Below are 13,376 nucleotides of genomic sequence, written 5' to 3' on the forward strand. Positions count from 1 at the left end.
TTTCCCACCCTTTCCCACCTGGACTAAACACTTCCCTCTGCTACTGGATCCTGGACTTCCTGATGGGCCGCCCCCAAGTGGTAAGGGTAGGCAACAACACATCTGCCACGCTGATCTTAAACACTGGGGCCCCTCAGGGGTGCGTGTCCCCTCCTGTACCCAAGTGGTAAGGGTAGGCCAGATCACCGACAACGAGACAGACTATAGAGAGGTCAGAGACCTGGCAGGGTGGTGCCAGGACAACAACCTCTCCCTCAATGTGAGCAAGACAAAGGAGCTGATTGTGGACTATAGGAAAAGGAGGGCCGAACAGGCCCCCATTAACATCAACAGGGCTCAAGTGGAGCGGATCGAGAGTTCAATGCTTTGGTGTCCACATCACCAACAAATTATCATGGTCCAAACACACCAAGACAGTCGTGAAGAGGGCACGACCACACCTTTCCCCGCCAGGAGACTGAAAAGATTTGGCATGGGTCCTGGTAGCATCTCCGGCTGGTATGGTAACTGCTCGGCATCTGACCGTAAGGCGCTAGAGGGTCATGCAAACGGCCCAGTACATCCCTGGGGCCAAGCTTCCTGACATCCAGGACCTATATACTAGGCGGTGTCAAAAATGGTCAAAGACTCCAGTCACCCAAGTCATGCATTTCTCTCTCGGCTACTGCACAACAAGCGGTACCGGAGCACCAAGTTTAGGACCAAAAGGCTCCTTAACAGCTACTAACCCCAAGCCATAAGATTGCTGAACAATTAATAAAATGGCCATCCGGACTTTTTTTTTTTTTTTTTTACAAAATGGCACACTTGGTCTCTACCCATGTTCTCTATAATATACAATAACAGAAAAGTTAATTTTATGATGTACAATTTTCCCTTCATTCTTTCATAAGACACCAGGCATTGTAAACACTGAGGATTAAGCCATAGTCCTGGCAGAAAAAGCACTCCTCGGGTTGAATGCTAAGGTTCTCCAACTGGCATGAACTCGAAAGGGGGAAAAGTAGAAGCAGATGTCCCTCTGTGTATGAGTGAGGCAGGCAACCATTCCCAGCCATGATAAATATTCCATAATGAAACCTGTCTTTATAGTCACCTGCACCATACAGCCATCGGCATTCCCTTTGATCCACTGGGCCTTATCCACAAACATTTTTAAATCATTGGTCTTTGTTGCTTATAAATATTGTTTCTCCCAGTAATATCCACACTACAGTGTAACAAAGTCCATGTGGAACAGGCCCTCTCAAAACCAAAGGCTTATACAGGCATGTCAGTGAGCTTATCACTAACCCCCTCGCTCTCTGCTTCTCACCAGATATTCATATTGCAGATATTGAAATCGCATGTCCTGGAGGCTGTGATTTCCTGCTGTCTCTGATCTGACAGTTAGAGCTCAATAATGGGAGCAAAACACACAACCAGAGCAAATACAGAATATTGAAGTAAAAAAAATATATATATGAATATCAGGTCTTGGAAGCAATATATTGGGGAATTGCAGAGGGGTGATAAATTATCAATGACAAATACTGTAGCAATCAATTGTTAGTTAAAAAAAAAAACTAAATGCAATATTCTTTGGCAAGGGTCAAAAAGGTTATTTTATTGCTAACTATTCCAGGAAATGGGAAACTAGAGCATGTGTGGACCAGGAAGTTCCCAAGAGAACTGTGTGTGGAACAGGGATAAAGTCCAAGGTAATAGATGTCTGAACAAGGACATTTTAGAAAGCACTGGAATGAAGAGAGCTAAGCAGAAATGCAGCTGAGAAACACCATTTAAAAACTGCCTCGAGGTACCAAAAGTTGTTTTCTCCTAAATGTTACAATTGGAATCCATGTTGTTTTCCCTTTTAGTTTGTTTTCCCCCAAAAAATAAATGCATCACTGGTGAGTGCATCGTTAAGGTGTCGGACCACCTCCCTGCTCTCATTATTTTCTTCTGTCAATTAATTCCTAGTCCACACCTTCAAACCTTCTCAGACATTACATGTGCATCACATTCCCAGGAAGTAATTACTGGGCTACAGATGTGGGATATTTATGTGCACCACCTTGAGTACACCCAGACTGATTGATATGCCCTTGTAGTAAACATCAATATTTCTCCCTGCCTGGGAAACACAGCATATACTGTTCACAGGCCTGCAGAAATCTTAAGTCTAACAGTTGAAAGACTAGCAGCCTACTAATGCATATTGCTAAAGTGCTGATTTACCCCTACTGCCATTTTATCAAACTTTCTTTTGTGAAATATGAAAGGAAAATGTATTTTATTCTTACTTTTTTTCCCTTTACTGCAAATACCATAATTTAACAGTGCATTAGTAAGACTTAAAATTGGCACATAACAGGCCCATACCCATTTCCACCCTTGACAGAAGTTCCTCTGCCTTGGAAAGTCTCTTTTGGTCATCATACAAACTGTTCCTCCTCCTTCATAAATGGCTAGACAATTCCCTTGGCTTCAACGTTAATGTGCTTCAGTGATCAATTTGGCATTCAATCTTAATCCAAGGAGAGGAATGGTAAACAAAGGAAATATGCTAGTCATGAACAAAGAAAAAAAGGCATGAAAAATGACATACATACACAACGGATACAAACAAAATAATAAACACCGGACATATAAACCTTTTCACCCTCTCTCCCACAACAATCCAAATGACATTCAAAAAACGTACTTAACCATATATATGTCTCTTGTCCTATGGGTTGGGGCTGGAAGCATTTGTGTAGAAATGTAAGACATAGAAATATAGGACAGGCCCTTGGCCTGATGACCAAGAGGTGCATTTGTTGGCCCTTCGTAAGAGGTTAAGGACTGAATAAAACCACAACAGGCCTGAAGCAATTTATACATACAGTAGCTGAAGAAAGAAAATCTATGAAATTGGCATGAGTACCATTAAGACAGAAGAATTATACAATACTACAGCAAAGGCTGGTGCAAAATTGGCAATCTGTTAACTCACAAGTTATTAATCCTGTTCCAATAAAGAAATTAGAAAAATAAACACTCAACTGTCACTTTCAAACCCCTGAATCAGAATACATTCCATTGATGAGATAGTCCACCTGGGTGTAGTCTTTCGTCCTGTAGCTCTCATAGGCTTGTGTGAGGAAGAGGACAACCATAACCAGGAAGAAGACGAGGCCAAACAACAGGACAGCCAATAGGATACTTGTGTCCACCAACTGGCGTGTCAGAGGCCCCCCGGCAACAACGTCTATAATGGCTCTGTTGGTACTTCCAAGCCTTTTTGTGCTGACCTCAACAGTGAAGGTCGAAGGGACTATGGCATTTCTGGAGGTAGCTTGAGAGCTGGGGACCGCCAGAATGGTTGGTGATGGATTCCTCTCCACAACTGTAGATGAGTCTATGGTGGTAGGGGTGGTTATGTTTGGAATAGTTGTTAGTGGTATTGTTGTGGTGGTAGTTGTTGGTGGTGGTATTGCTGTTGTGGTGGTAGTTGTTGGTGGTGGTATTGCTGTTGTGGTGGTAGTTGTTGGTGGTGGTGGTTTTGTTGTTGGGTGTGTTGTGGTGGTGGTAGTTAACAGCATTGCTACTGGTACTACAGTGGTGATAGCAGTGGTATTTGTTGTTGATAATGCTGTTGTCGTCATCTGTGGATTGGCTGGTGGAGGGGTCAGGGCTGAGGGAGCCGTTGTAGTTCTGGGTTCCTGCTTTACTGAAGTGGTTGTCTCAGAGGTTTGGACTGTTGACTTATGGGGTATGTCAGGTACTGTAGTTCCTCTGGAGGCATTGCTAACAGTCTTACTTGGAATGAAGGTGTCATTCTCAGCGGCTGTCATGGGTGTTGCAGTAATGGTAGTAAATGCAGTGGAGATGGGGGCCTGCCCATTATCCTCACGAAAATGCAAGGTAGAGTCAGTCTCATTGAGGGCAGAGGTGTCTGTAATTTGATTGGCATTATTGCTGGCTGTCAATTCAGGAGCAGTGGGGTTTTGATAGATTTCTGATGAAGTTATGGAACTAGAACTTGAAGACTCAGTGGTAGGTCCAGCGTCACACTTAAGATCCCTGATGTTTTTATCTGGGGGGGAAAAAACTGATTTTAAAGTCTGACAAATGTAAATGCATAACATGATAAGCATTACAAATCACAAAATAGATTGTTAATTTACAAACCAAAAGAACGTTAGATTTATCAATTACACTGAACAAAAATAACACGCAACAATTTCTAAGATTTTACAGTGTTAGTTCATAAAAGGAAATCAGTCAATTGAAATAAATTCATATAGGCCATAATCTATGGATTTCACATAACTGGGAATAGAGATATGCATCTGTTGGTCACAGAGACCTTACATTTTTTATTTTTTAAAGTCAGCATCTGGTGTGACCATCATTTGCCTCATGGGCATAGAGATGATCAGGCTGTTGATTGTGGCCTGTGGAATGTTATCCCACTCCTCCTCAATGGCTGTGTTAAGTTGCTGGATATTGGCGTGAACTGGAACACTGTCTTACACGTCGATCTAGAACATCCCAAACATGCTCAATGGGTGACATGTCTGGTGAGTATGCAGGCCATGGAAGAACTGGGACATTTTCAGCTTCCAGGAATTGTGTACAGATCATTGCAACATGGGGCCGTGCACTATCATGCTGAAACATGAGGTTATGGCGGCGGATGAATGGCACGACAATAGGTCTCAGTAGCTCATTCACGGTATCTCTGTGCAAACAAATTGCCATCACTAAAATGCAGAAAAATAAATAAAATCAGATAAATGCTTGCCTGGTACAGTTGAAACCGGAAATCATCCGTAAAGAGCACACTTCTCCAGCATGCCAGTGGCCATCGAAGCGGAGCATTTGCCCACTGAAGTCGTTTACGATTCCGAAATGCAATCAGGTCAAGACCCTGGTGAGGACGACGAGCACGCAGATGAGCTTACCCGATACGGTTTTTGACAGTTAGTGCAGAAATTCTTTGGTTGTACAAACCCAGTTTCATCAGTTGTCTGGGTGGCTGTCTCAGACGATACCGCAGGTGAAGAATCCAGATGGAGGTCCTGGGCTGGCATGGTTACACTTGGTCTGTGGTTGTTAGGCCGGTTGGACATACTGCCAAAATCTCAAACGATTTATGGTAGAGAAATTAACATTCAGTTCTCTGGCAACAGCTCTGGTGGACATTCCTGCAGTCAGCATGCCAATTGCACACTCCCTCAAAACCTGAGACATCTGTGGCAGTGTGTTGTGTGACAAAACTGCACATTTTAGAGTGGCCTTTTATTGTCCCCAGCACAAGGTGCACCTGTGTAATGATAATGCCGTTTAATCAGCTTCTTGATATGCTATACCTGTCAGGTTGATGGATTATCTTGGTAAAGGAGAAATGCTCACTAACAGGAATGAAATGTGCATATGGAACATTTCTGGGATCTTTTATTTCAGCTCATGAATCCAGCACTTTACATGTTGCATTTATATTTTTGTTCAGTGTAATAATATTTATATTGACGGTAATAAGTTATATTGTTAGTAATGTTCAGAATGAGTACACATGTGCATGTGTTTAAATATCGCAGCATTTGTATACCTTGTATCCTTATCAGGTCATTGACGGAGATATCATTGCAGTTAGTGCCATTGGGACACTTCAAGAAAAAGCATGTGTAGTTCTCTTTCCAAAAGACAGAATGATCACAGGTCATATACAGTAAGCCTGTGGAATGAACACAACAAATTAAAAGAAACTCTTGCATGCAGCCAAAATCTTATATTAAACCATCGCCAAATAAGTAATTGCTCAAAAGAAATTGTACCCCTTTATGCTTCATTGTGAGCAAGATTCCTGGCACCATGACAATCTGTACATCTCAAATGAATTCAGTAAATTTTCCTGCCATGAATCAAATCAATTCAGACTGAACAACAGCATGAACCAAAAGCATTTGTTATGCAGGCAACATCAATGTTACCTCATCACCTTTGGGCTCCAGAGTGGCACAGCCATATCAGTGCTTGAGGTGTCACTACAGACACCCTGGCTCTTTTCCAGGCTGTATCACAACCGGCTGTGATTGGGAGTCCCAAACGGCGGCACAATTGGCCTAGCGTCGTCCGGGTTTGGCCAGTGTAGGCCGTCATTGTAAATAAGAATTTGTTCTTAACGGACTTGCCTAGTTAAATAAAAGGTTAAATTATATTTATTTACAAAAATATATCTGGTCAACAACTTATCCAAACATTTACCATCCTTATAAAAAAAAAAAGCACTATGGTTGTTTTTACTCTATTTTTTTGTGCAACTCTTATTTTATTTCATTCCTATCAGCAACCACTGTCAGGGCTTTTTCAGGAGACCTGGGATCCATTACAGAAACAGATGGGAGAAAAACAGGCCTGTTTACGCCTCCTTTGATCCCTGCCAAACTGTGTGTGTGACTGAAGAGGTAGCTCCAGAACATCTCAGGATCCAGCAGTGCCTGCCTGGTGTCTCTTCTCCCACTGCAGAGCAGACCTACTGATGAGGACAACAGGTGGGGGAAATCTTCAGACCAGAGGCAGCCTGGGCCTGGACCGAAGGAGAGGAGCTAGCCCGTTAGGGAGTCAGTGTGAGAGATAGCAGAGCTAGTTGTGAGACCTCATGTCACACTCCTCCCCGGCCTTATTTTGGAGCTGCTGCTAGGCACTGAGGCATCAAAAGTCCTTTGTGGTTAAAAACTTCAGGTGAAATGGCCTAGAGAGCCATTCCTGGTCAGTGACGGCAAACTAATTGGAAGGCCAGACACTTTGCGTTTTAAATTATTCTGCAGCTGTTCCAAATCGGACGGGGAAAGAGTGGAGGGTTGTGAGTTGGGGAAAGCAGGGTCAGCGGGTTTGAAAATCAAAGTTGCAGAGGGCCCCTCTCTCCCCTCCCTCTTATATTACTAGGGGTCACCCTATGCTAGGGGCTTGACATTTACCAAACATACAGGTCTCTAAGCTGGAATGCTGAATGATTATGTATTTATAGTGCTTTGTCATACCACACATTACATGCTTCCAGATGGTAATACCAACCTTGTTTTCATGCCCTACTACTCTCAACCCACATTGCATCGTATGCCTCTCAGAAAAGCTGTCGCTTGTTTCGAGTGAATCATGTGGTGGAACTGGAAGAGGGCTGGGCCATTTACAACTAACTCCTCCCGATAAATACTGCCTCGGGTACATGCATGTACTTGCTGCATGCATCCGACCTTTCAGGTGGTGCAGCGTGTGCGGCAAAAGTATTGTAAGATTTAATTAAAGAACATGTCATGACAAAGACTCACCAAAGCAGGGCCAGGCTCATAAACACAGCAAGGCCTAAGCATCCCTTTCATCTTAAATCTGAAACACATGGCTTCTTTGAAATTATATGTCCTTTAGCAGAGATGTGATTTGAAAAAAAAAATATATATATATGCTTTTAACAAAGACGATATTCCACAGACTATTCCCATATCAGTTGTGTTCCTACATCATCCAAGAGGTAAACTTTTAGAGGTAGAGGGAGGTACAGTTGCTGCCAAATACATTGTCACCCTGCACTTTGATTAAACAAATCCTTATTTCTTCTAGAATAAGTTTTTTTAAATGGATTTTCAAACAAATGTTATTTTAGTAACCTTAAGTTTAAATTGAGAGAATAAAGGCAAATGGCATGGACAAGATTACTGGCACAAATGTATTATAATCCCTAATAATCCTGTTTACACGGACACATTTGAAATCAGGCTACTTGACGGGACTTTTGATAAATGCAGAAAAATCGCCCATCGCAAAAAACGCTCTACCACAGTGACCATGTTATTTTTGCGAAGACTATTTGATTCTGAGATCAGACATAGAAATAGTTTTCACATTCTAACTTTGTAAGACTCACACTTTTCAGTTGTTCCTGAATTTATGCCTTGATCACACCGACAGTAATTTTGGTACATCAGAAGTACATTCATTTCCAATGGGCCGCTGCATTAGTGTTGCAGAGGCATTTGCAGTACGTTCTGTGTTGTACATAAGTCGGATTTATCGAAAGTATGCATCAAACTGTATACGCACACGGCTTGACAGAATTGGTAGTATAAGGTGAATGTTTAACTTTAGTTGTACACATATCCAAATGATGCTGGGTACCATTTTGCGCAATGACGCAGCAATTATTATTATTATTTTTACAACTGCGACCTGGCCAAGATAAAGCGACACAGAGTTACACATGGAATAAACAAACAGTCAATAACACAGTAGAAAAAGTCTATATACCGTGTGTGTAAATGAGGTAGGATAAGGGAGGTAAGGCAATAAATAGGCCACAGTGGCAAAATAATTACAATATAGCAATGAAACACTGGAGTGACAGATGTGCAGAAGATGAGTGTGCAAGTAGAGATACTGGGGTGCAAAGGAGAAAAATAAATAAATAACAGTATGGGGATGAGGTCGTTGGGCTATGTACAGGAGCAGTGATCTGTGAGCTGCTCTGACAGCTGGTGCTTAAAGCTAGTAAGAGAGATAGGACTCTCCAGCTTCAGTGATTTTTGCAGTTCGTTCCAGTCATTGGCAGCAGAGAACCTGAAGGAAAGGCGGCCAAAGTAGGAATTGGCTAGGGGGTGACCAGTAAAATATACCTGCTGGAGCGCGTGCTACGGGTGGGTGCTGCTATGGTGACCAGTGAGCTGAGATAAGGCGTGGCTTTACCTAGCAAAGACTTGTAGATGACCTGGAGTCAATGGGTTTGGCAACAAATATGAAGCGAGGGCCAGCCAGCAAGAGCATTCAGGTCGCAGTGGTGGGTAGTATGAGGCTTTGGTGACAAACCGGATGGCACTGTGATCCAATTTGCATCCAAATTGCTGAGTAGAGTGTTGGAGGCTATTTTGTAAATGACAATCGCCGAAGTCAAGGATCGGTAGGATAGTCAGTTTAACGAGGGTATGTTTGGCAGCATGAGTGAAGGTTGCTTTGTTGTGAAATAGGAAGCCAATTCTAGATTTAATTTTGGATTGGAGATGCTTAATGTGAGTCTGGAAGGAGAGTTTAGTCTAACCAGACACCTATGTATTTTCACATATTCTAAAAGCGTCCACATATTCAGAAGCGTCCAGAGTAGTGATGCTGGACGGGCGAGCAGGTGTGGGCAGCGATCGGTTGAAGAGCATGCATTTCATTTTGCTAGAATTTAAGAGCAGCTGGAGGCCCATGGAAGAAGTTGTATGGTAGTCTGGAGGTTACACAGTGTCCAAAGAAAGGCCAGAACTATACAGAATGGTGTTGCCTGCGTAGAGGTGGTTTAAAGAATCACCAGCAGCAAGAGCGACATCATTGATGTGTGCAGAGAAGAGAGTCAACCCGAGAATTGAACCCTGTGGCACCCCCATAGGCTGCCAGAGGTAGGTGAGGCAGTCATTTGAGAAACCAAGGCTGATGAGTCTGCCGATAAGAATGTGGTGATTGACAGAGTCAAAAGCCTTGGCCAGATCAATGAATACAGCTGCACAGTATTGGCTTTTATCGATGGCGGTTATGATATCGTTTAGGACCTTGAGCGTGGCTGAGGTGCACCCATGATCACTCGGAAACAAGATTGCATAGCGGAGAAGGTACGGTGGGATTCGAAATGTTCGCTGATCTGTTTGTTCACTTGGCTTTCAAATACCTTAGAAAAGGCAGGGTAGGATAGATATAGGTCTGTAGCAGTTTGGGTCTAGTGTCTCCCCCTTTGAAGAGGGGAATGACCGCCGCAGCTTTCCAATCTTTGGGAATCTCAGACGATACAAAAGAGAGGTTGATCAGGCTAGTAATTGGGGCTGCAACAATTTCGGCGAATAATTTTAGAAAGAGGGTCCAGGTTGTCTAGCCCGCTGATTTGTAGGGGTCCAGATTTTGCAGCTCTTTCAGAACATCAGCGATCTGGATTTGGGTGATGTAGAAATGGGGGAGGCTAGGGCAAGTTGCTGTGGGGGGGTGCAGGGCTGTTGACCGGGTTAGTGGTAGCCAGGTGGAAAGCATGGCCAGCCGTAGAAAAGTGCTTATTGACATTCAATTATCATGGATTTATCAGTGGTGACAGTGTTTCCTAGCCTCAGTGCAGTGGGCAGCTGGGAGGAGGTGCTGTTATTCTCCACGGACATTAGTGTTCTGGAACTTTTTGGAGTTTGTGCTACAGGAGGCAAATTTCTGCTTGAAAAAGCAAGCCTTTGCTTTCCTAACTGCCTGTCTATATTGGTTCCTAAGTTGCATATCGCGGAGGCTAACGCAGTACGCCACAGGAAGTTTTTGCACTGGTCAAGGGCAGTCAAGTCTGGGGTGAAGCAAGGGTTATATCTGTTCCTGGTTCCAAATTTTTTTAATGGGACCTGCTTATTAAAGATGGTGAGGAATGCACTTTTAAAGAATAACCAGGCATCCTTTTCTGATGGAATGAGGTCAATATCCTTCCAGGATACCCGCCAGGTCCATTGATGGCTACAAAAATAATTTGTTGGCAGTTCTTAGCCAAAGGCTATGCAACCAAGTACTAGCTCCGGGGGTGCCAATAATATTTTCCATGCCATTTGTCGTTATTTTCTAAATTACAATTGTAAACTTACGTTTACACATATAAAATTGGTTGCGCAATGCTGAAAATCCAATAACAAGGTATATTTAAAAAATGTTTTGTCTATTTTAAAATAAATGGGGAATCATTTATGAAAACTGCATGGGTGCCAATATATTTGGATGCAACTCTAGGTAGCATACAGCATAGCTTATCTTCTAAATGAGTTTAGACACCTTATGAGCAAATACCATTTACACAAGTATTACGACAACGTAACAAAAATTACCTAATTAACTTCTGTGAACAGGGTGTATGTAGGCTACATTGAACAACAAGTTATTTTATATGTTTACAGTCAAATCAATTGTTTGAGTTGTAGGTGCGTTTTCAGTGGGACAACCCACTGCAATATGGCAGTATCACCTGATTTATAGGCTGACTCAAACTTACATACTTCCAAGCATTGGGTTTGATTTGTCATTTTCAGGCTGGCTATAACACAGGACTCGCTGATAACATGGGATGACAGACAAGGCAGCAAAAAGAGCCCCAGGACCAGGAGAAGATGCAGGGTCATGGTGAAATGGTGGCACACACTGGGCAGGGAGACAGAGGTGGTGGACAGGAGTCACAATGAAGGCAGGGGACACACCACCATCACAGCTCTAACATCTACAGGACACAGGCATGGAAAACGGTCTTAAATAAGGTGTTTGCGGTTGTCATCAGCCCATACAAATTCATATAGGCCTACTTGACTTTATTTTTTTAAAACTTGCATTTCATTATATTTTTTCAATAGAGCAGCAGTTGGAATATATTATAACCATGTAAATTCCAGTTTATTCAAGACACATTTGTATAAAAATTATTTGTCAATTTTTACATCCGTAAAGCAAAATAAAACAGTCGATGTTTTGCTGTAGGCGTCTGCCCTGAGTAACGGGACCTGAGCAGTTTAGAATCAAAGTTTGACTCATGAGCACCATCTAGCAGGATTGCACGGAAACTGCAAGGTGGGACTTTCGTAATTTATTAATCTCGGGTAATGAGGAACTAAAATCTCACGCAATTGGTTTCCATAGTATGTCCAAGATATAATTGTATGGACTATTACACAAATTATACATGAGGTTACAGTTCTAAGATCTAGCTAGCCTGAAGACCAGAGAGCAAGTTAAGCTTGCAGAGAGGCACAAAAGTTGATATTGTACAGGGCAATACCAACCATTGTTAACTATTCTGGCCTTCAGGTACAGGTTTTATGTTGAGGCACTATAATTGTGATACAATAAATAATCACACGTATACAGGTCATACATTCAACAGAGTAGGCCTCAAAGCAGTTTTTGAATTCCAGAGTCCTGTTCATTCTTTCTGGACACTCACTGTTTGTAGACAATGCTCAAGTTTACAAAAGGCAAACTCAAGAACACTTTTTCAGAACTCCTGTTGGCTCTACCCTAAATATAATCAGCATTGAGCTGAGCAAATTGTCACAGTTCACTACTATACATGTATGCCAAAGTGGAGATCATGTGATGGGCTCAACAATGGATTTGCTCCACTTCACTCCACAACTGGACAACGACCAGTTTACAGAGTATGTGTATGAAAAACACCAGAGCCTTCTGGCTAGTTATTTATTACACATGTGTAACCCATTGTGCATTCATTTTGCACTAAGGTTTTAACCATATACCGTCGAGGGTAAACCTGCATGACTTTTTCTTAAACATACAAGCATCTGTCTTCAGACCTCTCCCTGAGAGTTTTATCTCTCAACGAGATAGATATCTTTATTTTTTTAACACAGGGAGCTGAACTCGAACGAACCTCTCCCTTGCCCAGTAATTTGGCTAGCCGCTAACTAATAGCCAACACTGCGTTGCAATGCAGGTTCATCACACTAACGTTAGTTTGTTAACGTTCGCTAGCTAGTTACTTTATTAGCCAATTGGACAGTTAACTAACAGTTAGTACAGGATCGTTTTTCACTTCGCTAGTTCCTACCCCATCCACCACAGCACAGGTCCAAGTAAGTTGTTAGTAGTAACAAACAGAGACTGTAGAGAAATAACCCCATATCTCTGGTAGCAAATGACACTCAACAGTCAATACCCACTTCAATATTATTTGGTAGTAGCTAGGTAGGGGAGCCAGCTAACTAGCTAGCCGCCTAGCTGGATAGCTAGCTAACGTTAGTTGAACACCAAATGAAACTCACCCAGGCAGGAGGCTAACAATACACACCTTCAGTCAACTTATGTCTCTGTTCTTGTAGCTAGAAAACACCATAGCAGTTGACAGTCTATAGACAAACCAAAGACGTGTCATCTCATGTCAACCAACATCAGCAAAACATCCCACTTTCCAACACAGGTGTAGCTAACTGAAGTAGCTAGCTGGCTAAGCAAACAACTACTTAAAGGTCGCCATCACTAGTTACCACAATCACAAAGTCAGAAGGTCCGCCTACTCGACCAATCATATGAGGGAGTGTGATGACGCGTATGCCGGTTTACGGTTCGTAGTAAACAACCAATCAGATGACGAGATATGATGACGCGTATGCCGGCCGGCTTGCAGGGACATGCGAGAGACGTATTTATTTGATCTATTGATTCGTCAATGATTTGATTATTTATTAGATAAAGAAAAACAACCATTATAAATGCAAAGTGTTTATCAGATGTCTTATTCAAACTCAGCTTGCAAGCTTATCATGATGTTGCCCTTTACTCATGGCTTATAGTTACTTGTCTTAACCCAAAATACTGAAGGTTTACTCCAATATCTACAAAGTTTTTTAAATGGCATGTGAGAC

The 13,376-nt window shown here is 42.4% G+C and overlaps 1 protein-coding gene across 7 annotated transcripts; it reads right to left on the bottom strand.

The window, feature by feature from the left end:
- Positions 1-1,577: 1,577 nt before the first annotated feature.
- On the bottom strand, positions 1,578-12,994 carry LOC109889240 (uncharacterized protein C11orf24). 7 transcript variants are annotated; one of them, XR_004209673.1, is made up of 5 exons: positions 12,803-12,994; positions 11,000-11,221; positions 7,299-7,356; positions 5,579-5,704; positions 1,578-4,060 (listed from the first exon to the last, which is right to left on the bottom strand). XR_004209673.1 is itself a non-coding variant. In XM_020480527.2 (4 exons), the coding sequence occupies exons 2-4, from the start codon at positions 11,124-11,126 to the stop codon at positions 3,036-3,038; spliced, it is 1,278 nt and encodes a 425-aa protein (XP_020336116.1). In that variant the 5' UTR covers positions 11,127-11,145; positions 12,803-12,985; the 3' UTR covers positions 1,578-3,035. The 7 variants fall into 7 exon arrangements, 6 of the variants coding, with proteins under 6 accessions (XP_020336116.1, XP_020336113.1, XP_020336115.1 ...); XM_020480527.2 differs by lacking the exon at positions 7,299-7,356 and having other exon boundaries at positions 11,000-11,145; positions 12,803-12,985; XM_020480524.2 differs by lacking the exon at positions 7,299-7,356 and having other exon boundaries at positions 12,803-12,985.
- Positions 12,995-13,376: the final 382 nt, after the last annotated feature.

The sequence above is a fragment of the Oncorhynchus kisutch genome, linkage group LG4 (assembly GCF_002021735.2).
Source record: "Oncorhynchus kisutch isolate 150728-3 linkage group LG4, Okis_V2, whole genome shotgun sequence".
Lineage (NCBI taxonomy): Eukaryota > Metazoa > Chordata > Actinopteri > Salmoniformes > Salmonidae > Oncorhynchus > Oncorhynchus kisutch.